The sequence below is a fragment of the Chrysemys picta genome, chromosome 2 (genome assembly GCF_011386835.1).
Source record: "Chrysemys picta bellii isolate R12L10 chromosome 2, ASM1138683v2, whole genome shotgun sequence".
Classification (NCBI taxonomy): Eukaryota; Metazoa; Chordata; order Testudines; family Emydidae; genus Chrysemys; species Chrysemys picta.
Window position 1 is genome coordinate 175,493,558 of NC_088792.1, and position 26,564 is coordinate 175,520,121.

General features: G+C 41.8%; 1 protein-coding gene across 4 annotated transcripts; it reads left to right on the top strand.

The window, feature by feature from the left end:
• On the top strand, nt 1-26,523 carry RIOK1 (RIO kinase 1). 4 transcript variants are annotated; one of them, XM_008165354.4, is made up of 18 exons: nt 1-208; nt 541-652; nt 3,405-3,597; nt 5,174-5,264; nt 6,281-6,350; nt 8,290-8,332; nt 9,114-9,206; nt 10,670-10,782; nt 10,916-10,996; nt 13,892-13,978; nt 14,663-14,800; nt 15,270-15,373; nt 16,068-16,174; nt 17,550-17,615; nt 19,034-19,153; nt 20,788-20,841; nt 22,010-22,159; nt 23,593-26,523. In XM_008165354.4, the coding sequence occupies exons 2-18, from the start codon at nt 558-560 to the stop codon at nt 23,701-23,703; spliced, it is 1,716 nt and encodes a 571-aa protein (XP_008163576.2). In that variant the 5' UTR covers nt 1-208; nt 541-557; the 3' UTR covers nt 23,704-26,523. The 4 variants fall into 4 exon arrangements, with proteins under 4 accessions (XP_008163576.2, XP_065441008.1, XP_005306024.2 ...); XM_065584936.1 differs by having other exon boundaries at nt 4-440; nt 23,593-26,465; XM_005305967.5 differs by having other exon boundaries at nt 8-435; nt 23,593-26,465.
• The last annotated feature ends 41 nt before the right edge of the window (nt 26,524-26,564 follow it).

The following is a 26,564-nucleotide window of genomic DNA, read 5'->3' on the forward strand; positions in this document are numbered from 1 at the left end:
GCCGTACAAGGTGGTTCCTGGGCGGTGCTAGCTGCAGCGCGTGTCTGAGCTCAGAGTCCCGGGACGCGGAGGAGGCCGAGCGCCGCACCAGGGGAGCTGCAGCCCCAGCGAAGGGGCCACACGCACGTAGCCTGGGACCCGCGGGCAGCGAGGAGCCTGCGCACCACCCAGTAGGCTACGCAACACGTGTGTGTGTGTGTCACACACGGTACATAGCACGCTGTCTTCCTAATGCACTGCCTGTGCGTGTGGTAACACACACAACACGGCCTATCGAGTGTTTGTGTATAACACACACGTGTAGTGTATTCACTGTAACTTGCACAGACTGCCTAACTTGCATACTATAGTATATACACGAATGTCCCGAGCATACACTGTGTGTGTGTATATACATCTAACACAGGCAGCCCTCACATCCGACATAGCTTCAATGTAAGGTATAGGTCTAAGAAACTGCACATAGAATTTAGTTTATAGCTCATAAACAAAGAGTACGTAAGTTATTAACCGATCGAACACATTGTGTATATGACACAGATTGCAGTCCTCGGTACATGGTGTGGAGACCTACTGCAACAATGAATTACAGGAAGGAGATGATGCGCCGAACAGTCCCAGGACAATTCGATGATGCAGACTCCTCAGACAGGTAAGGAGAAAACAGGCTGCCAAGATTATTTTCAAATCATGTGAAAAGTTAGAGCAGAGTTTGTTTTTCCCCCTCACTGACCGCCTACTTGTATTTTTAAGATAGTGTCGAAGAGTTGGGGCAGTGTTGGTGGGATGGTGGGGAACAAGTTTTTTTTTTTTTAATACAATGAGGAACAATCTGTTAATGATATTTCCTCCCCTGCTGTTTTGGCCCCTAAGACTTCTGCATGGGTACAGGGGGCCTCTTGGCAGGGCCGGCACAGTCTTGCAAACAATACTTATGAGGTGTAGTGCTTACTGTTAGGAATAGTCTTGCTGACTTAAGTGGAACCACTCACTTGAACAGTTATATGTGTATGTGTTGCAGGATTGGACCCTTGATGATTAAAGATACTTTTTGCCCATCAGGTCCTACTTCACAGCATGGCTGTTGCTTCTTGGTCCTGCAATGACATTGTAATCCAGTGTGTTTTACTCCAGATTCTGTTGCCAAGGGAATAATTTTGGCATCAGGCACTTACTATTGTAAATTAAGTCCAGGAGCAAATATGGACAGGGTGGACTGTGAGGAAAGAGACATTTTGGATGATTATCAAAGGAAAGAAAAATCTATGAAACAAACAAAACATGACTAGATTTAAAGGAATGCTGTCAGGTTAGAAATTGTATGTGAGACTATATATAAAGTCTATTTACTTTTTACGCTTTCTGCTTAGGCAATAAAAATAGATTGGTTTGTTGCAAATTTGTTTATCGGGAGTTTCTAGGCTGTTTCACTCTGTGATTCTCCTGAATTGTTTCAAAGCATGGAGGAGAATGTTTTTGTTTAAAAAATAAAATTGTTTAAATAAAATCATGGAAATATTTCCATTATGTGTAAAATTTGTGAAAGGTTGATTTGAATGGGGAAAAGTTTTTTCTTTTTGTTTTTTTGTCTTTGTTTAACAAAACCTGTGTTCAGCACATTTGACATTCCCCAGTCAACCTGTAAAAGTCATTGCCAGGGGATGTTTTGAGGACAAAAGTATAACTGGGATCAAATAAGAAATTAGATAAGTTCATGGAGGATAGGTCCATTAATGGCTATTAGCTAAGATGATCAGGAATGCAACCCCATGCTCTGGGTGTCCCTAAGCTTCTCCGTGCCAGAAGCTGGGACTGGACTAAATAATTGTCCTGTTCTGTTCACTCGCTCTGAAGCAGCTGGCGCTGGCTACTATTGGAAGACAGGATACTGGGCTAGATGGACCGTTGGCCTGACCCAGTATGGCTGTTCTTGTGATCTGGAAGGATCCCCATTCTAAATTGAATAGTAGAGTTGTCAGCAAAGGATGGAGAAGTGCAGTGGGGAAGGGTTGATAAATTCTTAGGGTGAAATTCACCCCTCTTCATCCCGTATTGGGTCCACGTGAGACCTTCTGCCCTACTTGAACCCTACAGATCTACCACTGTGGCATGTGAGAGCACAGTGGATATACACAGAGGCCTCCTCACTCCTTTGCTTATCATGTAAGAAGGCTCTGAATTTACGTTGATGCAGTGGCTCAAAACCCCAGTGTAGGAGGTGCTGAGGGGCAATGCTAGGTCATAGGCTGGAATAGCAACTGTGGAAGGGCTGTGGTGAATCTGTGGCTTTCTCTGGATGTTAGAGGTAAAATCCATCTCCCAAATTATCCTTGAACTTCTTCCAAGAACCCATTTCCTCAGATTTTGCCTCAGCGAGGAGTAAATTTCACCTCTATAGCCTATGGTCTCATTTTTCTATTGCACTTGATGAAAAGATCTTCTGGACTGCATTTGCTTATGATAAATTGATCTGGAATCTAGAATTGGTATGTCTCAGGCTAAGGTGATATTCAGATTATTTTTGAGGTGGGAGGGAACCTTACAAATATCTGAGGGTATGTTTATATTGCGATTAAAAACCCTGCAGTGTCGAGTGTAAGCGCGTGGGTCAGCTGATTTGAGCTCGCAAGGCTCATGCTGCGAGGTTAAAAATAGAAGAGTAGACATTTGGGTTCAGGCTGGAGCCCAGGCTCCAGTGTGAGCCCAAATGTCTACACTGCAATTTTACAGCGCTGCAGCCTGAGACCAAGTCAGCTGATCTGGGCCAGTTGCATCCATGCTGCATGTCTTTTATTGCAGTGTAGACATACCATGAGGTGACTAAGGAGAAATGAGAGGTACATGGGAAGCATATGAAGAGATCTGACAGACCATAGGGACCGGGCTTAGGATGGATCATAAGCGCTCATAACAACTAAATGTTCCTTTCTGGGTCATCAGTTTTAGTGCTAGATCTGTTGATCTCTCAGACCGGGGTATTTGTTGAGCTTTCTGCAGCTTACTGGTAAGGTCCAGTTTGGGAACATCTCAGCTAGAATCCTTGCCTAGCCTAGTTTGCTAGGACAGTGGAGTGTGTCTGCCTCTGAAGAGTGAACAGGATGGTCTTTTCTAGTGTAGGTGTTCGATAGGAGTTCCAGAGAGTGCCAGATATCTGTGATTCACTGAACAGAGTAGATGAACGAATTACAAAACAGCATTTAAACAAAGGAAGAAGATACTTAAAAGTGCTATAGTAAAAGTGAGCCACCATGCAGAAGAGCTCTTCAGGGCAGGTGAAATAATAAAATATTGAACCCTTGCTATTTCATTCTTCTGGATTACTGTACATTAATTTCACAATGATTCTGTACGGGGTTTATTTATTTATATATGGGGTTTATTTATATAGATTTTTTTTTTTAAAGTGAATTGACCCAGGGCACGGAAACAGTTAAACAGGAGGAGGTAACAGTTAAACATCAGCAGTCATGTTTGTCTGAGGAAGTGGACACTGATGAAATTGAATATGACGATGATGATGAGGATGAAGAGTGGGACTGGGATGATTCAGCTGGAAGACTCAAGCGTCATACTGCAGCTGGAGGCTGCAACCCACAGGTACATTAGACACTTCCAGGACACTTTTCAGAGTTTCTAATAGCAAAAGGGACTAAAGCAGGACACAATGATATGTGAATGTGACCCCAACCATAAATTCAAGTTGGGACTTCTCACTGCACTCTCAGCTTAGGAGCATCCCCATGCCTCATATCTCTCCTCCTCTCACACATACACACACACCATGTACCTCCTAACCAATGCCACCCTCTTTCCATGCCCCGGTGGTTCTCCTTCCTCAACTCCTATTGCTCGGTCTTGCCTGTGGCTGCAACTCTGTTCCATTCCTTTGGGGTCTCAACCTATCTCCCCACCCTGATATCACTGCAATGTCCTCCTTTTCAATATCCTTCCTCTATATTCCTGGGTTTTTGTCTTTTCCTTCTCACCAATTTGTGAGACAACATGCTTGATGTGACTGAGGAGTGTGAGGGCAAGCATACATTTTATATCATTTAGTAAAGGAGGCAAGTAAACCTATGAAAAACACCAAAGGTGAATGGATTTAGAGGGTACTCTATCAGGTTAGAAATCTTGTCTGAATTACTAGCTTAAATAATTAACCCACAGAATTTGAAAACTAATTTACCTTTCACTATGCTCTCAGCTTGGGCCGCAGAAGGAGAACGTTTCTCCTTTTCTCTTTGACATAGGCACATCAGAGTGTCTCTGGGAAACTGAAGGGGAGCAGTTACAGAATGTTGTGGCTGGCACAAAACATATTTTGTGGGCTACCTATTTCTGCCTTATGGGCTTCGGAAGGAGATCTGAGGAGAAGGGAGTTGTGTGGTGTGTGCTATTTAGGGCCTTATGATGGGGATCTGGCTGGGGCGGACATTGATTGGGTCTGGAGAAGAGTACCTAGGGGAACTGATGCCTTTTTGGCAAGCCATGCATGCCCCTTCTTTGTTCTCTCTTTTTGCTCTGATTCTTTCCCTTCTCAGTTTTTCTCCCCATATCTCTCTTGGTGTCTTCTCTCCTTGTTTTCCTCACTGGAAAACAAAAACACTGGTGTTTTTGTTCCCTCTTGGGAGCTAAATTATGCTAGTTGACTGAGTGACAGTCAATCCCCTGATTAACAAGCACCTTCTCCTTGAGCTCTTCGCTAATAGGATTTTGAACCCATATATGTTTTTTGTTTTCTCTTAACTGAAATCATTTCCAGTTCTAAGTTATGTCCGTACCCTGACAAATTCTGATTTTCTAAATGCAGATGAGTTTTTTTTTTTTTTTTTTTTTTTTTAATGGAGATATCCCATCTCCTAGAACTGGAAGGGACCTTGAAAGGTCATCGAGTCCAGCCCCCTGCCTTCACTAGCAGGACCAAGTACTGATTTTTGCCCCAGATCCCTAAGTGGCCCCCTCAAGGATTGAACTCACAACCCTCGGTTTAGCAGGCCAATGCTCAAACCACTGAGCTATCCCTCCCCCCTCAATTGTACAGGTGTTTAGAGACACAAGCAGATCAAACTAGATAAACTGATCTCCTCCCCCATACCCCTCCCCCCAGGTACTGTGTGTATTTAGAAGGACTACTTAGGGAAGGCAAATTTATGTAACAAATCCTTTGTTTCAGGCAAATAGACAGACCCCTAGTTGCAATTCAGCAAAAATGTCCACTCCTACAGACAAGGCCCTAAGAAAATTTGAGCATAAAATTAATCTAGGTAAGTATAATCCTATCGTCCTCTTTTATGGTAATAGGTACACCTGGGTGACATTCAGTGACTAATTCTAATTACATTGAGCTAGAGCTTTTAGGCATTATAACTAGCCAGCTGTTACTAAACAGTTAAAAGGGTTAATATTGGATGTCGCCTTCAGACATCATGTTTGTCTTTAGATACCATTCCTGGAGTCTCCTCCTCCCCAGAGAGCTGTCAGTCTCTCTTCCCTCTGCCTCCTTCTGATTACACAAAATAATTCTTCTGTAATTTCACCCCAGAAACAATCTGATTGGCTGGGAGGGAGGGACTCAGCTGTCCATCAGACCATCATCTGATCACTCTCAAAGCTGCAGCACCTCAGCTTTTTTGGTTCTACAATATTCTATATAGTCAGTATGCAGTGAAGTTGCTGTGTAACGTACCATGGTATCTTGTGATAGCAAATTTATACTAGGATACAGTGATTTTTGTCTAGTATCTTTCATACCAAAAGATTTCCAAAATGATGAGATAAGTGAGTAGAGCAGTGATTTATAGACCCAAACAGCAGCAGTATACTTGGCATTAAGTCACATGCTACCTTAAACATCAGAATTAGTGTTATTGAGGGAATATTGGCTTGGACACTGAGGGCTATTGCTTACTCTGTTTGGAAAATAGCATGGGATTTTTTAAGTTCCTTGAGAGAAGGGCAGATAGACTTCTGTTTAACATCCCATCTGAAGGACAGCATCTCTAGGCACTGGCTCATCTTCAGGGCAGTAGCCCCTGTTGCTCTTCTACAATCCTGGAGTGGGTCTCAGACCCATAGAGGAGAATGCTAAGTTAACTCATGCTGCTAGTGCATATGTTTTGAAAACCTGATCATCTTGTTACAAGTATTTTTTTGTGCCTTGAATGTGTGTGATGTGTGATATGTCTATGTCTATTGGCAGCAGAACTGTAGCTGCAGTTTTGTGTGTGGAAAACCTCTTTGATCTTCACTTCTTTTTTTTTTTTTTTAATGTATTTTTCAGATAGGTTAAATCTTGCTGACTCTGTTATAAACAAAGTCACAGAAAAGTCTAGGCAAAAGGAAGCAGATATGTAAGTACTTTGGGTGGCTGTATTTCTGTTTATTTATTGAAAACTCTAATACCCTCAAATTGTTTTCTACTGTGAGCTGCAACTTGATCTGTGATGCTGAATAAACTAGAAATTGGAGAATGTAAATGTTCTGTGTGCTGTTTGTATTTTGGATAGGGCTGTCAAAGGATTTAAAAAATTAATCACGATTAATCGTGTAATTAATCAAACTGTTAAACAATAGAATACCATTTATTTAAATATTTTTGGATGTTTTCTACATTTTTAAATATATTGATTTCAATTACAACACAGAATACAAAGTGTACAGTGCTCACTTTATATTTATTTTGGATTACAAGTATTTGCACTGTAAAAAAAAAACAAAAGAAATTGTATTTTTCAATTCACCTAAAACAAGTACTGTAGTGCAATCTCTTTATCATGAAAGTTGAACTTACAAATATAGAATTATGTACAAAAAAACTGCATTCAAAAATAAAAGGATGTAAAATTTTAGAGCCTGCAAGTCCACTCGGTCCTACTTCTTGTTCAACCGATCACTCAGACAAACAAATTTGTTTACATTTGCAGGAGATAATGCTGCCCGCTTCTTGTTTACAATGTCCCCTGAAAGTGAGAGCAGGCATTCTCATGGCACTGTTGTAGTTGCCATCGCAAGATATTTACTTGCCAGATGCGCTAAAGATTCATATGTCCCTTCATGCTTCAACCACCATTCCAGGGGACATGCTTCCATTCTGATGACGGGTTCTCCTCGATAACAATCCAAATCAGTGTGGACCAATGCATGTTCATTTTCATCATCTGAGTCAGATGCCACCAGCAGGAAGTTGATTTTCTTTTTTGGTGATTCGGGTTCTGTAGTTTCCACATTGCAGTGTTGCTCTTTTAAGATGTCTGAAAGAATGCCCTGCACCTCGTCCCTCTCAGATTTTGGAAGGCACTTTAGATTCTTAAACCTTGGGTCGAGTGCTGCAGCTATCTTTTGAAATCTCACATTGGTACCTTCTTTGCGTTTTGTCAAATCTGCAGTGAAAGTGTTCTTACAATGAACAACATGTCCTGGGTCATCATCCGAGACTGCTATAATATGAAATATATGGCAGAATGCAGATAAAACAGAGCAGAGGACATACAATTCTCTCCCAAGGAGTTCAGTCACAAATTTAATTGATGCATTTTTTTTTTAATAATGAGAGTCATCAGCACGTAAGCATGTCCTTTGGAATGGTGGCCGAAGCATGAAGGGGCATATGAATGTTTAGCATATCTGACATGTAAATGCCTTGCAATGCCAGCTAAAAAAGTGCCATGCCAAATGCCTGTTCTCACTTTCTGGTGACACCGTAAATAAGCAGAGGGCAGCATTATCTCCTGTAAATGTAAACAAACTTGTTTGCCTTAGCAATTGGCTGAACAAGAAGTAGGACTGTGTCAACTTGTAGGCTCTGAAGTTTTACACAGTTTTTTGTTTTTAATGCAGTTATGTAACAAAAAAAATCTACATTTGTAAGTTGCACTTTCACGACAAAGAGATTGCATTATAGTACTTGTATGAGGTGAATTGAAAAATACTATTTCTTTTGTTTATAATTCTTACAGTGCAAATTTTGGAATTAAAATTTTCCTCATAAAATGGGATGATTTGCAGAGCCAGTCACTAAAAACATTGCCAGGTCTTGATCCAGCTTTCTTTGAAGTCAATGGCAAATCTAATTCATTTCAATGACTGTGGGATTAGCCAATAAGACAGAAAATGCTGGCGGTACTTTGGCAGCAGAGGAATCCCATTTTAATGTAACGATGCTTCCTCTTTTCTCTCCCTTCCTTGCCTAATTTTCTTCTTGAGCAATCATTCTGGAAAAATTATTGGCGGAGCTATGGGTATTTCTCCTGAGTAGGTCATGCCATGCTGTTATATTTTAATTTCCTCTAGGTATCGAGTCAAAGATAAATCTGATAGAGCAACAGTGGAACAAGTAAGTCTTATATATATCAAACTGTTTGTTAAAAGGCTTATTTTCATTTGAATCAATAACCAGAGGTAAAATCCTAGCTTCGTTGGCGTCAATGGCAAAACACTCATTGACTTCAGTGGGGTCAGAGTTTCACCCCAGGTTTTTCTTGTCTTTCTGAACAAGACTGCTTTATAAAAATTGTGTCTGCTTTCACAGCTGGAGAACATTGTGGTGCTTAGTATTATGATTTGCTGTTGTATTCAACTGGGATTTTGTTGATAGGCATGGAATTTCATCTTAGCTTTACTCAAAAGTGGAATTTTCCATGGAAAAGACTAAATGGTCCAATTTTTATTTTTATTTTTTTTAATCCACACATTTTTGCTTCTAAACCTAGTATGATACATTAAAGGCCTGTATACCACAAGGACCACCATGTGCTATTATGAATGCCTGGCACATTTTAGGGTCGCTGTGTTCTAATGCACTTTTTTTCTTGGTATTGTGGATGGGAAATCACTCCTCTATTAGCATTAGCCTAAGGATGCATGCCAAATATTATAAATCACTGATTAGGAGTTGTATACAAGTCACAAACACATTTTTCCCTAATATTTTAAAGATAATTCCAAAATTATAAAAGAAATAAAGCACTATCCAGATAGAATTTTGAATGGCTTGGTCCACTAAGATGCTGTGGTTCTGTGAGTTCTTCAATTCAAGATGGATTCGTTTAATAATATTTTCAGTAAACTGGATAAAGTGATTTTGCTTATTCCCCCCCCCCCCCCTTTCCCATGAGGTATTGGATCCAAGAACACGAATGATCCTGTTCAAGATGCTAACTAGAGGTGTCATATCAGAGATAAATGGCTGCATCAGCACAGGAAAAGAAGTAAGTTTCATTCCAACTGGCATGCTACAGTCTTCTTTGCAAACTGAAAGGAAATTGACTGTGCTGAAAGGGAAATAGTAAAATACTTATCTCTGGCATTAAATTAATTTTCTTGTGTTTGTCAAGAAGTTAATTTATTTACTGTAAAGTGAGACATCTGTCACTTTGAATTTTATCACATATCAATAGTGAAGCTACTGAACTCTGTTTATTAATCAAAATATGGAGCACCATTTAAATTCCACTTAGACCATAAGTGATCATGAGGACTTAAGTGGTACATAGGCCTCATGCTGGCCCTCGGCACAGAGGCTAGTTTCACTCTTATAGCCAAAGGCTGGTCTCATTGAAGTAACAGGCAAAATGCCATTGACTTCAGTGGAACCCGTATTTGGCTCTGAAGATCTGACCCTGCAGACCCTTGCTTATCATATGTGTAGTCCTCACTCATTCAGATAGTTCCGTTGAAGTCAATGTGATCACTCTCAGGAGTGCAGAGCGTCAGTAAGAATTGAGGGTGCTTGGCACCTTTTTGGATCAGGCTCCTCTCTAGTTATCTGTAATGAACATCCCAGCCATTATTGTGAAGTTCTACTACATGTACGCATTTTAGAGCTTTATACATATGCTAACATCTTTGTATGGTTTTAGATCCCAATCCTGCGAGCTATTCCCTGTGGTTGGATCCCTGGGCCCAAGCAAAATCCTGTTGACTTCAGTGGGGCACCCTTGTTGAGTCCAGGGGTCTCTAGGATTGAGGCCTGTAACAGCATTGCCACCACCTTATATCTTGGGATGTCCCTGCAGCACCCCTGCCTCAGTTTCCCTCTTCCGAGGGCTCCTTAAAAAAATTCCACACAGTCCAAGATACTCAAAAACAAGGTTCCCCTTCTGCGGTCCAATTTATTAAGTCCTCATACAGTTTCCAATAGTCCCTCCCTCCCTTCCTTCCCCCTGATTATACTCATTTAGTTCTATCTGGACTGGCAATAAAGTCTGTCAAAACAAGTGTAACTCAGAACAAAACCATCTTAACAGTCCTTCCTCCAGGGCATTTCTGCTGGAGTGCAGTTTTCCCACCTTTCTCCAGGGCTTGGAGGCCAGGACATACCACCAGGAAGCATGCAAACAACCTTCCCCTGCTGTCTCAGGGTCTCCAGCAGGAGCCTTCTTGCTTTCCGCAACTGCAGAGGCTCAGATCTCTGCCTTACCCAATGTCTCTCCCTTATCTATACCAGAGGCCTGATTGGGTCACCCCTCTGCGAAGGAGAGTTAGCTGTGTCACAAGTGGGATTCAGACCCATTTCCCTTTAAAGGGGCAGCCACCCTGTGACAAAGCCCAAGGTTTAATTTCTCTCCTAAAAAATGGTGTTCTTGACAGTATTTGATACATAAGCAAACTTCTCAATACTTAAACTATTCCCAGGACGCTAATATTGTTTCTCTTACTTTCTCACTTATAGGCTAATGTCTATCACGCCAGTACAGTGAATGGAGAGAACAGAGCAATAAAGATTTATAAAACCTCTATTTTGATGTTTAAAGATCGGGATAAGTATGTGAGTGGGGAATTTAGGTGAGTTGGAGTTCTTTTCTTTAATGACAGCAAACCTCTCCAGGGCTAACAGTGCATTTACCTACAGATTGTTCTTAATTTTTGTCACAGATATTCTATAAATGTTTGTCTCTGTGGTGTGCTTGTTTTTAAGATTTCGTCATGGATATTGTAAAGGAAACCCGCGGAAAATGGTGAAGACATGGGCAGAAAAAGAGATGAGGAATTTAATAAGGTGATTTTTATATTTAACTTTGGTGCAGACGTGACTTGTGCATTCCATTGCTGGTGGGAATGCAGCTGATGTATTTAAGGGTCTGATCCAAAGCCTGTGAAAGTGAACGGAAAGACTCCTGTTGGTTTTAATGGGTTTTGGGTCAGTCCTCAAAAGAATCAGCATGGATGTTGTTCATCACCATGTTGACATCAATGAAGACCAGCGTCTGTCCCATAAACAGAGCAGAAACCAGACTGCCTGTGAACCAGGGAATCTGGGTGTTCATCATGTCCCCTAATTCATAGAATATCAGGGTTGGAAGGGACCTCAGGAGGTCATCTAGTCCAACCCCCTGCTCAAAGCAGGATCAATCCCCAGACAGATTTTTGCCCCAGATCCCTAAATGGCCCCCTCAAGGATTGAACTCACAACCTTGGGTTTAGCAGGCCAATGCTCAAACCACTGAGCTATCCCCGTTTGATTAAAACCTTCCCCAGAATAGTAGGGTGAGAAACAAAGTGATCATAGGAGATATTGTCAGTGTCAAGGGTGATTCTCCAGCAAGGGTCAAACAATTACTCTTTTGAGTGATTCTGGCACCCTGCCGTCCCCGGAGAGGCATCAGTCACTTCTTCCTTTTACAGACCCAGTGTCTTCCCACTAGATTTAGTGTGGGATTTTCAAAAGTGTCTAAGTGAGTTAGGAGCACAAGTCATTCACTTTCAATAGACCACGTTCTCCTAACTCACGCATTTTTGAAAAACCCTGGCGATGAGGGACATAGATCTAAATCTCCAGCATTTCCACACCTGCACAGAGTGAAAGCTGCTGGAACTCGAGGAGAGACGATGTTGTGGCCTCCTTCCACTAGGATCAGTGGTTTGTGCATGTGTAGTGGGGTCTCAGGGAGGAGGGAATCAGGCAAGCTAGAGAGCTAGCCAATAAACCGGTGCTAACGGGGTGGATCATTTGATGGTAGCTGTTCTGTTGAGCTCCTGCTAGTCCCAGATGCCCCGCAGGCACAAAAGGTGGGCTCTGATTTTAGTCTGCCTCAGATCCTGTCCTCAGTTATGGAGGGCCAAGATGTTTGGAACCTGATCTCCCATATAATCCCCCATGACCCATAGTGTCATTCACAAAGCGGCGATAGAGGGTGGGAGTCTTTAGTGTTGTCTGTTTCAGGAGTGAAACAGGAGAGAATCCCAGCCACTGCACCAAGATATCTCCCAGGACTGGGGAACAACCCACAGGAGACAGCCCTCCAACACACACACAAGGGAGCTTTATTATCCCCTCTCTCAACCTGTGACAGCCATGACAGGGAATAATCGTAAGGCTCTTCCTGCATGCTGATCCTTCTTCCTCTAAAAGTCCCCTCTTCCTCCTTGGCATGATTCCATGGTATAGTTTCTTGGGGTCCTCCTTCCTTGCACTGCTTGGTATTTTCCCTTGGGGTCCTTCCTCCTCTTTCTGCCCAAGCCCCAGCTCTGCGATTCGATTCCATGCGCTCTGTGTTCTCAGCTGGGTACAGGAGTCCTCCTCATTCCTTGCCCTCTCAAACAGCTGCTGTGTCCCAGATCCTGGGTGGGGGAACGGATCCCTTTATGTCCCAAAACCAGCATTGAAAATGATGTTAGAACATGGTCAGTTTTCCCCATGTAGATGGGGAGCCAGAAGGGCAAAGTATTATTTATTCCCTGTTGAAACACTGTGACCTGTGTGCTGACCTGACCCCATCACGCTCCATGGTAGAACACTGACTGATGGGCACACTGCTTTCTGCTAATGGGCAGTTTAATGCCATTTTATTGCAGGGTAAAGTCGGACCCCACTGCAGCCCCTCCTAACATCCCTTCCCTTCCATCAGGGAAGAGAGTGGAGCTGCAAAGGACATCTGGGACAGGGGAGACCATTGCCTTTGCAGAGTATCAGTTACACAGGCACCATCTCAAGGAATCTTTTATTATGTAATCTTTTTGTGGGGAGAAAAATCACAGCGATGTCAACAACTCGTGACCAATTGTTGCTAATGGAGGCATCTGTCTGGGGAGGGCAGCGTAGGATAAGGATGAAACACTTGGTCAGCAACAGAGAGACAGACTGGCTGATGCAGCTGGATAGTGGGGTATATGGGGCAATTTAGTTTAACAAAATATGTATAACTAAGGGTATATCTACAGGGTGTAGCAGTGCACTGCAGGGGTGTGAGTTCTAAAGCACACCAATGTGTTGCACACTAATTGGTCCAGGTAGAGTCTGCTGGTGCACACTAAAAGTTCTCCAGTAGCTGTGTTTAAAGTGCACTATGGAACTTTTAGTCTATATGGACCAGTTAGTGTGCAATATGATCGTTCGCTTCAGAAATCTCAGCCCCATAGCGTGCATTGCCACAGTGTGGACAACACTAGACGCTTGTGGCATACCTTTTCACATTCCAAGTGGCTAACGCAGGACTCGGCGCCACTCAGTTTGGAGGCCCTCTCAAAGGGTGGGCCAGGGCAAACTGCCCTTCAACCTGGACAAGGGGCTTAGGGGGTCAAAGCGCAACAGTCCCGCAAAACCCAGGACTGTTAGGAGGTCTGATTTATGGTCTTATGATTAAGACACCAGACTGGGACTCAGGAGGTGTGGGTTCACTTTTCAGGTTTGCCACAGACTTCCTGTCCAACCTTAGACCTTCTCTCTGTGTGTCCATTTCCCATCTGTAAAATGGGGATAATGATACTTCCCTTTGTATATTTAGAATGTAAGCCCTTTGGGACAGGGACTGTCTGTTACTCTGTACAGCACATACAACAGAGGGGTTCCAAACTTAATTGGTGCCCCTCGGCACTACTCTAATACAAATTATAAGTAATATAGATTGCATTTGTTTTTAATAGGTAGTTATGGGTTTTTTTTGTTATGTTACAGGTTGAATACAGCACAAATACCTTGCCCAGAGCCAATTATGCTAAGAAGTCATGTACTTGTCATGAGTTTTATTGGTAAAGATGACATGTAAGTATCCTCAGAAAATCAATGAGAACTTCTTTATTGATAGGCTTGAACAAAGGTGAATTAAAAAAAAAATCTGTTGAATTTGCTTAGTTTATGGCATAGGCTGGTGATTAATTGAGTACATCGCTCTGGTGTATAAATGAGATGTAAAATATCAAGATCCCTCCCAGCTCCTGTGGCAGAGGGTCTGCCTGAATCCAAAGCCTTATCCGTGCAAGGCGTGAGCAAATAGTCTGCATTAGCTAGAAATTAAGGCCCCAGTTCTGTAACTGGATCTGCATGGGCCTCTTTATACTTCATAGAATATGGATGGTGAGGATTCTATGTTCTAGAAATGTAAAATAAACTTCAAAGCTCAGGTCGTGATGTGTTGATGCCTTAGTTGGAAAGTTCATTAGTGGTGCACACAGAAATGTTAACTCAGCATTTGTAATGTAAATATTTAATATTTATAACGTTGTGGTCTAGTTCTTCAGCTGGTGTAAAACGTAGTTCCACTTTCTGCAGTGGAGCGATGAATATTTATATTCGCTGTGGAGCTGGCCAAGTGTTTGAGTAAATCACTGAGGTCTTTCCATTTACTGAATTAAAATGGATCAAGTATTGTGGTGGAGGGACTATACAGCTGGTGTAAAACGGGAGAATTTATTCTGGTTTTTTGTTTTTGTTTTTTTTAAATCCAAGGCCTGCTCCTCTATTGAAAAATGCTCAGTTATCTGACTCAAAAGCCCGGGAGTTGTATCTACAGATCATACAGTACATGAGAAGAATGTATCAGGACGCCAAACTTGTTCATGCAGATCTCAGCGAATTTAATATGCTGTATGTTTTTAAACCTTGCTCTGTATTTTAACATTTAAAATGTAGGTATTGGTGGTTTCTCTCATAATATATAGAGCTGTGCAGTACTAATACGCTCCTATGGGAGGGCAGTATCTTCCTTTCAGCTCTGCTTTGTAATTTACCTGATTATTATACAGATTTCATCCCAAATCTATCTCAGCTAATTTAGCTTGCAAAATACTTCCCTGAATAGGTTATTCAGGGAGTTTTTTTTCATCAGCTGATGAATAAACAAGTAAGCTATTTTAATTCATTGTTCTAAAATTGCTTTTTGTGTTCACCAGTATTGTTCTCTCAAATAACGTACAATAGTATAACTGAAAACAACTATTATATGGAACGTGTCCATAGCAAAACTTTAGTGTCAGGCCCCCAAAACTTGAACCATTTTTTCAAATGGTGGGATTTAAAAATTTTTTTTTCTGCTTTTCCCTTGCTGCACCTCCAGATACCACAGTGGAGAGGTGTACATCATTGATGTGTCTCAGTCGGTGGAGCATGACCACCCACATGCATTAGAATTCCTGCGGAAGGACTGTGCCAATATCAATGGTGAGTGGGCAGTAGTTCAACTCCTCTTCTAATAGGTCATTCCTCTAGGAAGATTAACTAACTGTGTACTTCCTTGTATTCTTCAAACTGACTGTATGTAGAACAGGATGGATTTCGTTAAAATGCGCATCATCTTAGGATGTGTGTAAGTTTCGTTAGGAAACCAACAAACTATGCTACGCAAAGTACAGCCAAGGTAGAGTATGTCACACAAATTCAATTTCATGTGAGCTTATGTTTTAGGCTAGCCTACAGAAAGCAGAGTTCACACAATTTCTGCAAATTTCACTGTTTGACATCTGTTTGACAAAGTTTAATCTCAATATACTGCAACTGCTTGATCCTTTATGAAGCCTTCCCTTCCACCCTCCTGCTTTTCACTTGTTTCCTGGTCGCATTTGGCTTTCACTGAAGTCTATTTGACTTTTTCCCTTAACTTCAATAGGAAGGGGGGATTGGGCTTTGAATTTGCATGCTTCATTCAGCATTTGTTGTATCTGAAAGGTGGGCAATTTGGGCTTTGGGTGACTAAGAGTTTTCTGTAACCACACCCAGTGGGATTCTGCAAACCTTGTAGAGAATTTCCCCAATTCATAGAGCCATTATTCTGTATTTACCATCACTTTGATGGTGTAGAAGCATAAAGTGAACTTGAATCACACTAACTTTGTTTTTTTTCCCTGCTTCCTGACAGACTTTTTCTGGAAGTATGGTGTTGCGGTGATGACTGTCAGAGAGCTCTTTGAGTTTATTACAGATCCTTCTATCACAAGCGACAACTTGGATGCTTACCTCTCAAAGGTCAGACTTGAAGTTCCTGCTTACGTAGGAAGATTTAAGGAGTAAAATAAGACCTGGTTCAAGCTCATCTATCCCATTTATCCCACAACTATGCTTCTGCAGTAAATATTGTGCATTGTATAATGAGACAGCAACTTAAAAAAAATAGAAATGTTTTAACATTAATACATGTAAGCTGTGGGAACTTATCCACACCTCCCCGCCATGTTTGTGTGGGGTGGGGCGTATGAGCGGGATGAGTGAGGCGGACTTGGGGGTAAATGGGTTTGAGTGGAATGAGGGAGGCTTTCACTCCACCTTAAAATACCCAGCATCACCAGCTAAATGCTGATTAGTCCAGTAGGTGAAAGGAACCTGCCTATTCTAGGGGGGCGGGGGTGTATGCTGGCTCTAGGCCCCACACCTGGAATGCTTCAGGCTGGTCTGTTACTCACCATTGCTTTCTTCCCCTTCCCTCTGTCTGTTTAGTCTTGTTCTGACTCAAGCAGAGGTGGGTGTAAATTCAGCTGGGGTTCAGTTGTTGCCCCTGGGGATGCTAGTGAATAGATGATCATTTTCCAGCCCCCTAGTTCTAGCAGTCCCTTCACTGTTTCATCAGCACCAGCAGCCACGTCGGGTTCTCCTTTACCAATTAGCTGTTGCGGTAAATCCCAGCTCAGGTAGTCCAAGCAACAAAGATAGTGAAGGATCAAATTAAGACTCCTGTATCCTGACCTCAGCCATGTTGGAAATGGGGTGTCAGGAGACATTATTCCTGCCCCAACCTGGAATGCTGGGTAGGGGGCGAGTGCTTCCAAGCAGCCCATAAACGCTTGTATGGCATGCACAGGTTTTGGGTACTCACCAGAGCACTGGACTGGAGGGAGTAGGACTGTGGCTACAATACTCCCATCTTGCTCACGCATGCGCCTCCGGCTATTCAGTGCTGCTGGCAGCAATAGCAGCAACACTCTGCATCTGGGGGGTGTAGGCAGCCTCCTGTGTGAGAGCGTGAGCAACAGACAGAGGCTCCCTGTGCCCTGTTATCCCACACTGGTGTAGGGACAGCCATAATTTGGCTCTGTGTTTGGATTGGCGGCAGTGGAGGGAAAGTTTTTTTTTTTTTTTTTTTTTGCTCTCATTAAGGAGATCAGTAGCTAGGAGTGGGATTTAAGTGGGTGTCCCATGCAGAAATGTTCATCACCATTAGGTGTCACTAAAGGCATTGTGGTATGAAAAGCTGGAGTGTTTTACATGAGCAGGAGAGAACAGTTTCCCAGCGAATGGAGTGGAGGTGGGGAAATATAGGTAGGAACGGGTAGGTGAATTATTATCCAGCATGAGGGACTGGATTGTGAAGAGTGATGATTTTGTATTGCATTTCATATTGCTGTAGGCGATGGAAATAGCAGCCCAAAGAACAGAGGAAGAAAGGTCCAGTCAAGATAACGTGGATGAGGAGGTGAGGCTTTTTTTCCTCTGCCAGGAGGGAATCTTTGCAGTATCCCTTTTGAAGACTTTTTGAAATGTTCTCTTTGATACCCTGATCCACAGAATGTTACATTTAATACATTGATACATCCTGAGATAAATGGAGAGGCTTTCAGATAGTAAATGGTTCTTTATATGCTATCTAAACGCTTCTCATGATATCTTCTTTGCAATCTCTGATCAGTATCACCTGTGTCATTAGGATGTTTCCTAGACCAACATGCTTGGCTATAACTGGTCTTGAACTTAGACATCACAAGGGACCCAGCTAGCAATGAAGGGGAAATCTTTGAGTTTCTGCAAATAATCTGCTAAAATGAGGATTCATAAAGCGTTAAGATGTGAACAATTTTTGCCCCGCGGTTGTTCATATTGACTGAAAAACAATTCCAGCTCCTTCTCCCAGATTCTGATTTGGGTCTTCTAATTATGGTAATATTGTCTCTCTGCTTATTTCTGATGCAGCAGTAGGCAACATAGGTCTGTTTTCTTTGCATCATTGAGGATGTGTGGTGCACTGGCAATATTGTTTAGTATGGGAGCATAAGACAAAATCACTGTCTTGATTTGATTCTTTTAACTTGTCAGCAGCAAAGTGATGGATTACAATAAAACCTGAATTTAGTATATCGAGGGGCATTTTGTACCAGATAAGAACTTTTTTAAAACAGGTCACTCTTTGTCCTTTAGCTAACTGCTGGTGTGCTTATAAACCAAAGGCCCAGTCTGTGAGGTGCACAGTGCCTTCTGTGAGGTGCCGAGCACCCTCAGCACCCACTGAAGCCAATAGAACTTCAAGTATGTCCATCTGTGTTGTTGGCTTCAGTGGGTGCTCAGCACGTCAGAGGAGAGGGCCTTGTTATATACTCTTTATTGTTGCAAGCCCATCTTGTGTAAGGAGATGCACTATTGTAACTTGCATGAAGTTTTTGTTTATATATAATTTAAGTGTACCTGTACTGTGAGAGGAAGGGTGATATAGTAGTTAAGGCACTGACCTGGGACTCAGGACATCTGGGTTCAATTCTCTACTCTGCCACAAACTTCCTGTGTGACCTTTTAAATAAACCCCTTAACATTCAAACAAATTAATGGTGAGGATGGGGCAATGTATGGAGGTGGTCATAAAGAGGTGGCCAATAGCAGTCATGCTATCAAGACCTTAATTATAAAATCTTAAGATGTTGTCATGGGTGAGCTCCATTCTGTAGGTCCCACCACAACAAAGAGATGATCTCCTGCTGGCCAAAGACAGTGAGGTAGGATCTCTAAATTATGGGTGTTGTCTGATTGCAGACACCCATCAGGATGATTCCCAAGGAAGAGGCCTATAATCAGGACTATATGTAAATCAATAAAACTGCTTCTTGTTTCATTTCACTCTGTTAGGTGTTTAAGAAAGCTTACATCCCTCGAACCCTGACCGAAGTTAAAAACTACGAGAGGGATGTAGATGTAATGATGAAATTGAAGGAAGAGGACATGGCATTAAATGTGCAGCAGGATAATGTAAGTAGACTTCCCTAAACATTACAAACAACTTGAGCTGGCAGAGAGAGACAATCCAAGGCAGTACCATTAGCTGTGGATTGTCATGGAAGAACCACCAGCGGGGTTTTTTTGAAGTATTGGTGAATCCTGGTTCTATAGCAATATACTATCAAAAACTTTAAGAATGAATGCTTTCAAAAGACACACTAGCATGTCAGGGATCAGTTGCAAACAATCACATCCTCTTTCTGAGTGGATGTGCGGTAGCTGTCAAATCAACTTGACATTCAGTTTCAGCTATGTATGGACTAAACTTCACATATTGTGGGAGGAAAGACCAAATTAATCTCTGGTGTAAATTCATTGATCTTAGTTATATCTCAGCCCAGGAATCTCACCTCTGACTCTTGTTTTTAAAGATTTAAAATGCTGCCACATCCCTTTGAAATCAATTTTATATTATTTTTGGGCTTGACTAGAAGCATAAGGTGGAAATACATAAGATGGTACCTGGAATCTAGTAATAGGAATCATTGAACTTAGATTTTTCCATCATTCATTGTCCTGTTGAAACTTTAGATATTTTCCAGTTTCCCAGAGTAAAGCTAAAACTCTACTACAGGCAGGTGTTCATCCATCAACCTTACTTCAGTAGAGCTGTATAACAGAGCTTCTGTGCTACTTATATAGACATACCCCTCACCATAGGGTCCTTGTTAGAGGCCTCTGATACTCCATGAATAATGCAGATCTTGCTCAAGGTCTGAGAAGTCAATTTACTGTTGTGTTACAAAATGTAGGGACTGAGTGCTTAAAAGCTATGTTATGCACAGTTGCAGATTCTAGCTCAGAAAAACAAGGCTTTCCAAACAGATCCCTCCTTGAGTGACAAAAGGACATAATTAAGAACGCCTGTATAGCTGAAGATTCTAATAAGTGAAAATTGGGGAGATGATTTAAGTAAAGAAGTCAATCACAATATTCCCTTTGTGGGTTTTTTTTTAAGAAGTGCCATCAGTGCATTGGAGCATATTGGCTGTACTACATGCGTTGAAACAGTATTATTTGTCCCTTTTCTAGATGATCTTCCCATTCTGGATAGTGCCAAGAAAAAGCCAAATCACCAGATTGCTTGCAAAATATAGACAGCATAGTTTATAACGGCGGCATAGCTCTGTCCCCCACCCTTCTTCTGTTTTGTCATTTTAGACTGCGAACTCCGTAGGGTGGGGTTCTGTCTTTCTGTGTGTTTGTGCAGTGCCTAAAACATTTGTACACTACTGCCATATAGATGGTGATGGTGCTAGTGAGCTGATAATAAGACAAACCCTTCTAAGGCTTTACAGGAAAGAGCTGTGCCTTCTCCCTCTCAGCTCTTTCGTGTACATGTTGTGAAGTTTCTCCGTACAAAAGATTCACAGGGAACAGACTCTGATCTCAAAAAATGGAGGTCAGGCCTAGGGAATCTCTAGTTTCTAAAACCTGTTGCGCAAAATCTACCGCCTGTGCGCAGAGAGCTCTCTGGGTGGTACTGGAAAACGGCCACACCTGATACAGTCAGCCACCCGTTTTCTCTGGTTGGCAGGTTGAAAATGATAGTTTTGCAGCTAGATGCTTTTGTATAATTGATTTTCATTTATCCTGGTGTATAGATTCTCTACCAGACGGTGACAGGATTGAAGAAGGACTTGTCAGGTGTTCAGAAGGTGAGAAGGCCTGTTGTAAAGTTTTTCTTCTATAGTGAATTTCATTGTTATAAAGGTGCCTGAGAAGTATTAAATAAGGCCCGGTCTTGCATTTGGTTCCATGCAGGCAGCCCCCTGATTTCAGAAGGGCTGACTGCAGGTTCTTCCAGCACAGAGGCAGTTGCAAGATCAGGGGCTAAGATCGCATCTTTACACCACTGTGTACCTGCATACTATGTGGTGCAGTATGTGGAATGACTTTGCATTACTCAGCCAGTGCTGGAGTAACTCAGGAACAAAAATACTCAAGGAGCCACCAGATAGATGGTCAGTATAGGAAGATACAACATATGGCCAGATCTACGTTGTGTATGTGTGTGTGTGAAGATTTCCCAGTGCAGAAAACTTACTTTATATCAAATGCTACATTATCATAAGTGTTGTTACGTTTTGTGTGACTTGTGCTGTAATTGTTGTACATAGAGCATTTATGCAGAATAGGGCATTGTACTAACTAATGGAAATGTTGCAATGCAGTACTTTAAAAACGCACTGGATAAAAATGCTGTACTAATCAGTCTGTAAGTGATTGCAGATATCCTACTACAGCAGGAGCCAGGTTGGGTTTTTCCTTTTTTGGAAACCACGCTTAGTTAAACAGCACTAGGCAGACCCTGTCTACAGTGCAAATATAACCATGTCAAGCGACCAGGTTATAACACGTTTGTTCCCCAGTATGATTAAAGTACAGCTCTGTTTTGCATTGTAGATGCCTGACTGTTACTGCTAAAGCCCAGGTGGGTGACTGCTAAAACTGGCATTGGTATGATTCTTTTAAAAAAAAAAAAAAGTCCTGTGTACACCACAGAACTGAATGGTACTTTAACTCGGTGTGGTGGGGAGGTAGCGGTGCAGCTGTTTTGTAACAAAGTCCCCCCCAGACAAGCTGTATTTCCATTGTTTACTGTACCCTTTGTTTTTAACTTGGATTAATTTTGTTTCATTCTCTTTTTTGTAGTTTTAATACTAGTGTCTAGAGGCACATTGTTCCTGGAGAAGTGGATAAACACAAATTAGCTGAAGGCTTTCTTTCTAGGAGGCTCTACCACTTAAATGCTACATCTTTTTGTTGTTGTTGTTGTTCCACCGACTTTTGATTAGGGACAAAATCCTTCTGTGTTTCCTTTAGGTCCCCGCACTCCTTGAAAAAAAAGAAGATGACATGGAATCCGATTCAGAAGATGGGAGCAGTTCTGATAACTCTGACTCAGGCTGTAAAGAACAGGGAGAGCCACTGCATCCCAAAGATCAACCCACTGAGGCTGGCATGGACAAAAAGGTCAGTTGGCCAGGAAGTCGTACACTTCCCCTCTCTGCTCCAGGGAGCTACTCAAGTGACAAATATATTTATTTTTCTACATATCTACTGCTCAGTGAGAACAAAAAAGCTTTTAATTTATTCTTTTGAGTATTTTAATTAAGAGAAATGAGAGCAGAGATTGAATGTCCCCAGTGAAGCGTTATTTGAAGTGCTTTCTTGGGTTTTGCTAATGTAGTTTCCATAGAGTAACATTTAACCTACATTTACCCACCCACCCCCAAACCCAGAATACATAAGCTTTGTGTGAGGAACTCCACCCGAGATGTGGGGAAAAGAATCCGATGTGGACAGGGCACAGCACAATTCTACAGTGTGTTTTCTAGCTCTTGGGCTGGAAGAGGGGCCATGACCCCTGCCCACTTTATATAATTGTGGACCCAGTGGCCGTGGACCCGGCTTCATCCATAAGGGTTTATGTAGAGTTGGGTTGAGCCCAGCTCTGCCTGAGCACTAGCTATAGAATCTTCCTGAGAGTCATCTCTGTGGCTTCCTGAACCCTGCACAGTGGATCCACTCCAGTGGGTCAGAGACCTTAGCAAATTTCACTGAGTGTCCCTACCCTTTAGCAGCATTCCAGGCACTGCACGAAGGGAAAACTCCATGCAGTTCAAAAGGATTAAAGTGTCATAGAATATGAGATAATTAACATTGAGCCTAAAAATCAGAACTGCGGTGGCTGTGCCATGGTGAAATTCTTGGGGCTAGGATTTGTCTTTGTGCTGTAAAATGGAGAGTTCTTGGCCACTTCTGACCATCATTCCTTTTTCTCTTTTGTAGGATGGGATGTTAGTTAATCACATTGTATTGGTCAGATCCCAGTTTGAATTATATTCTGTTTAGCTAAATTGTAGCTGCCGTCTCAGTGAGATAGAGTAGCATTCACCCCTGGACTTAGTGCTGCATAGTGTTGTGGTATCAAATCCCCTCCCTTCAACTCTGATGATGATCAAGTTGCTGCCTTCTGAGCTCATTGCAGGCAATGGATTGGTCTGTCTTGGCAGTGCATGAAAGTGTTCATTGCAGTAGCCCAGCCTGGATATCGGAAAGCCATGCATCAGATTCCTGTTACAATTTGTATTAATAGTGGAATTTACAAATTAAATACTATGAGTCCTCATCCCCTTCGTAATCTGCTATGCTCAGCATTTGCTCCCACCATAACTTCCTGGCTTCAACTCCTCTGAAATTTGGAAACTGGATTTTGTGGCTCAGTCTCATCTCTAGAAATGTGGAGTTCATTTAATTTCCTAATACAGCATTTGAAAGCCTGGGTCAAAATTGCTTAACTTCCCCCCTCTACCTTTTCTAATAGTAACATATCACATGTTAAGAACTTGCTCACAATCACTCTGGATCGTTATTGTAAATGAAGTCTTGTTCACTTTTTATAGGAAAGGAAAAAGATGGTTAAAGAAGCCCAAAGAGAGAAAAGAAAAAACAAAATCCCAAAGCATGTGAAGAAGCGAAAAGAGAAGACAGCAAAAATGAAGAAAGGCAAATAACATGGCTTTGATCTTGGGGGCAGGGTTAGCTGTTGTTGACTATTGGTCTCCATCAGTTATTTTCGCTACAAAATATTCTATTTATGTAAATATAGATTTCACCGTGATGGTGGATTGTTAACAATCTTGAGATTGGCTGGACGCAGCGTATACCATGGATTTTTCGATGGAGAAGATTGACTTGTGTAAAAATGTGCAAAGCCTTTAGCCCTCAATGTGGGTGGCTGTTCTCCTGCTTCTCGGACTGCCAAGAAGAAGGAGCTTTTTATGATTCTAGCCCAACACAGAAAAAAGAGAAGCACATACTTGTTTCTCTCTTTAAAAAACAAAGGAAAACCCCAATAGCAGCATGGATGTCTAGTTATACTTTATCATGGGCATTAGTACCATGGTCAGTGTTTTCACATGGAGGGAAAATACAGATGCACAAATCCTTATCTAGGCGCACATATAAGCACCTGTGGCAAAACTGTCAATAGCTACAATGGAAGTAGGACTGAACCATGAGTGATTTTTTTTTTTTCATAGGTGCTAAATTCCCTAAATTGACTACAATTCCCACTGAAGTCAATGGGAGCGGTGAGTGATCAGCACCTCTGAAAATCGGGCCGCTTATTTAGGTGCCTAAATATGGGTTTAGGTGCTTGACTTGAGGTACCCAAGTTTTGAAAATGTTGGTGTAGCTATTTAAATGCTTCACCTTAAAACTCTTCCCCCATCTAAGATGCTTCTCATACGGTTGATGTCAATTGGCTGCAAGCTGCTGAGAGGTGATAGTTGTTGTTAAGCTTCTAATAATTCTTCTGTGTTCTGTTCCATACCTGTTGTTTCTGGGTCTCAATGCTCATTGGGTGTTTCAGCGGTAAAATTTAACATGCAGATGTTTCCATTTTGAATGAGAACATCTGTACTGAGGTCATCACATAAGACTGCAGCTTCAAATCAATATGGCTTTGGATCCGCTTATGCAAGCAGAACTTCGTTATATTTGTTGTCTGGGATATATTTCAAAATACAAGCCTAATGTTTTGTGACTGGCATACTTCTAAAAATGGGTTTTATTCAGATTCTAGCAAACAGTATAAATCTAAAAAGCTTCAGTATGATGCTTATTTAATTATAAGCTGCTTTTGTTCTCCCCAATGGCTAAAGGAATAGCACAGATATAAGTGGTTGGTTGTAACAAGGATGCTATGTAATGTTTTTAATCCGTACATAATGCTAACAATTCAAATGAACAAGCAGCCATATTTCATTTCACTGTGAATAAGATCATGATCATCACATTGGTTTGACATTTGATCAGGTCTTAAAACTGGTATTACTTTTTCCATCCAGAGCTTGATCTGCAAGGTGCCAAGTGCCCTCCGCTCCTACTTCCATTAGAAAACGTAGGCCCTTGCTTCTCTGAGTCAAAGTGACACTAGTGATTTTGGGTACTTAACTTGAGACACTGTAAAGGAGCCCGTTTTTAGAAATTGCTGAGCACCTGTCCTCTGAAAATCAGACCCCTCTAAGACACCTCACATGGGACACTCAAAATCACTAGTCACTTCTGAAAAGGTAGGTCAAAATGCATAGTAGTATGCAAGAGGATTAAACATGCAGAATATGAATAGCCACAGTTACACTGGCTAGGGTAAAAATTAAGGGATGATTTACCCCCATGCTTCAGTACATAAGCCAACCACTGGATTTAAGAAACTTTCCCCTGTGGGCATGTTGTTGCATATTAGTTGTACATTAGTTGGTTTTTTAAATACCTTCCTCTGCTTGCAGGCATCCAACACTCTCCACTGTTGGAGAGAAGCGGATATTGGATTTACATGGCCTGATGCACAATAGCAATTGCTCTGATACTGCAATTCTAAACAACATATTTGTATTCTTTGGTCAAGCCTTGCAAAATTCAGCTCATATATAAAGACAGTACTGGGCCAGGTATTGGCATGCTGCTTCTCTCACACGTTAGATGTACGCTCTGTTTATGTAACTGTTGCGCAGAAGCTTTGGGAGGTGGAGATGTGCAGATGTGTTCTCCGTGGTGAAGCCAGTAAATCCAGTTTTGCACATAAGGAGATGTCGACAGGGAGGTTTTTTTGCTGCGCTGAAATATTTTGATGAAAGAGTGCAAAACTAGCTCTGACAGGCCTCTGTTGTACTTGCATCAGTCACTCATTCAAGAGTTACACCTAAGATACTGCAAGATACGGTCTCTGAGAAGCAAAAGCCCGCACTTTCCAAAACCCCTTGGCCTACCCTGTAATTTTTCAGCCACAATCAATTGAATTCATTCACATGCATGTGCAAAGGGTAGATGTGGACCTCTATCTATCTGATTTGTAGGTACATTGGTGGTAGAAATGAAGTTCTGTCATTTGTACCTGCAAAATTGATTGTGGATGTGAAATATGGTGCAGAGTGCAGCTGACTTCCCCTTCCCTGCCCATTCCTGATCAGCAGAGCATGAACCTTACAGGGCAGCTGCAGAGAGGATTTAATAGTAACAGAAAAAAGGAAAGCATGCTAGGGAGTCCACATTCCTATCTTCCACCCCCACCCCTTGTCTCACTCCCCTCTGCTCAGAAATGGGAAGGAAGGAATGAAGAATCAGGCCCTTAGTTGCTTCGATGTAATAGTGATGGGGGCTCATAAAGTACTTAGATTTTTTTTTTTTTTAATCGATTAAAAGAAAATTGATACCATGATAAATAGTTCAGTATATATTTTAAAAATAAAATAAAGGATCCATGTACTGTTAACTTCTTGGGGTGTTTTGCTTGGTTAAAATTAATAAATGTATAACATTTTTTCCTGAAAGCACACAACTCATATTTTAATATCCGTAATCTTACCTTTCT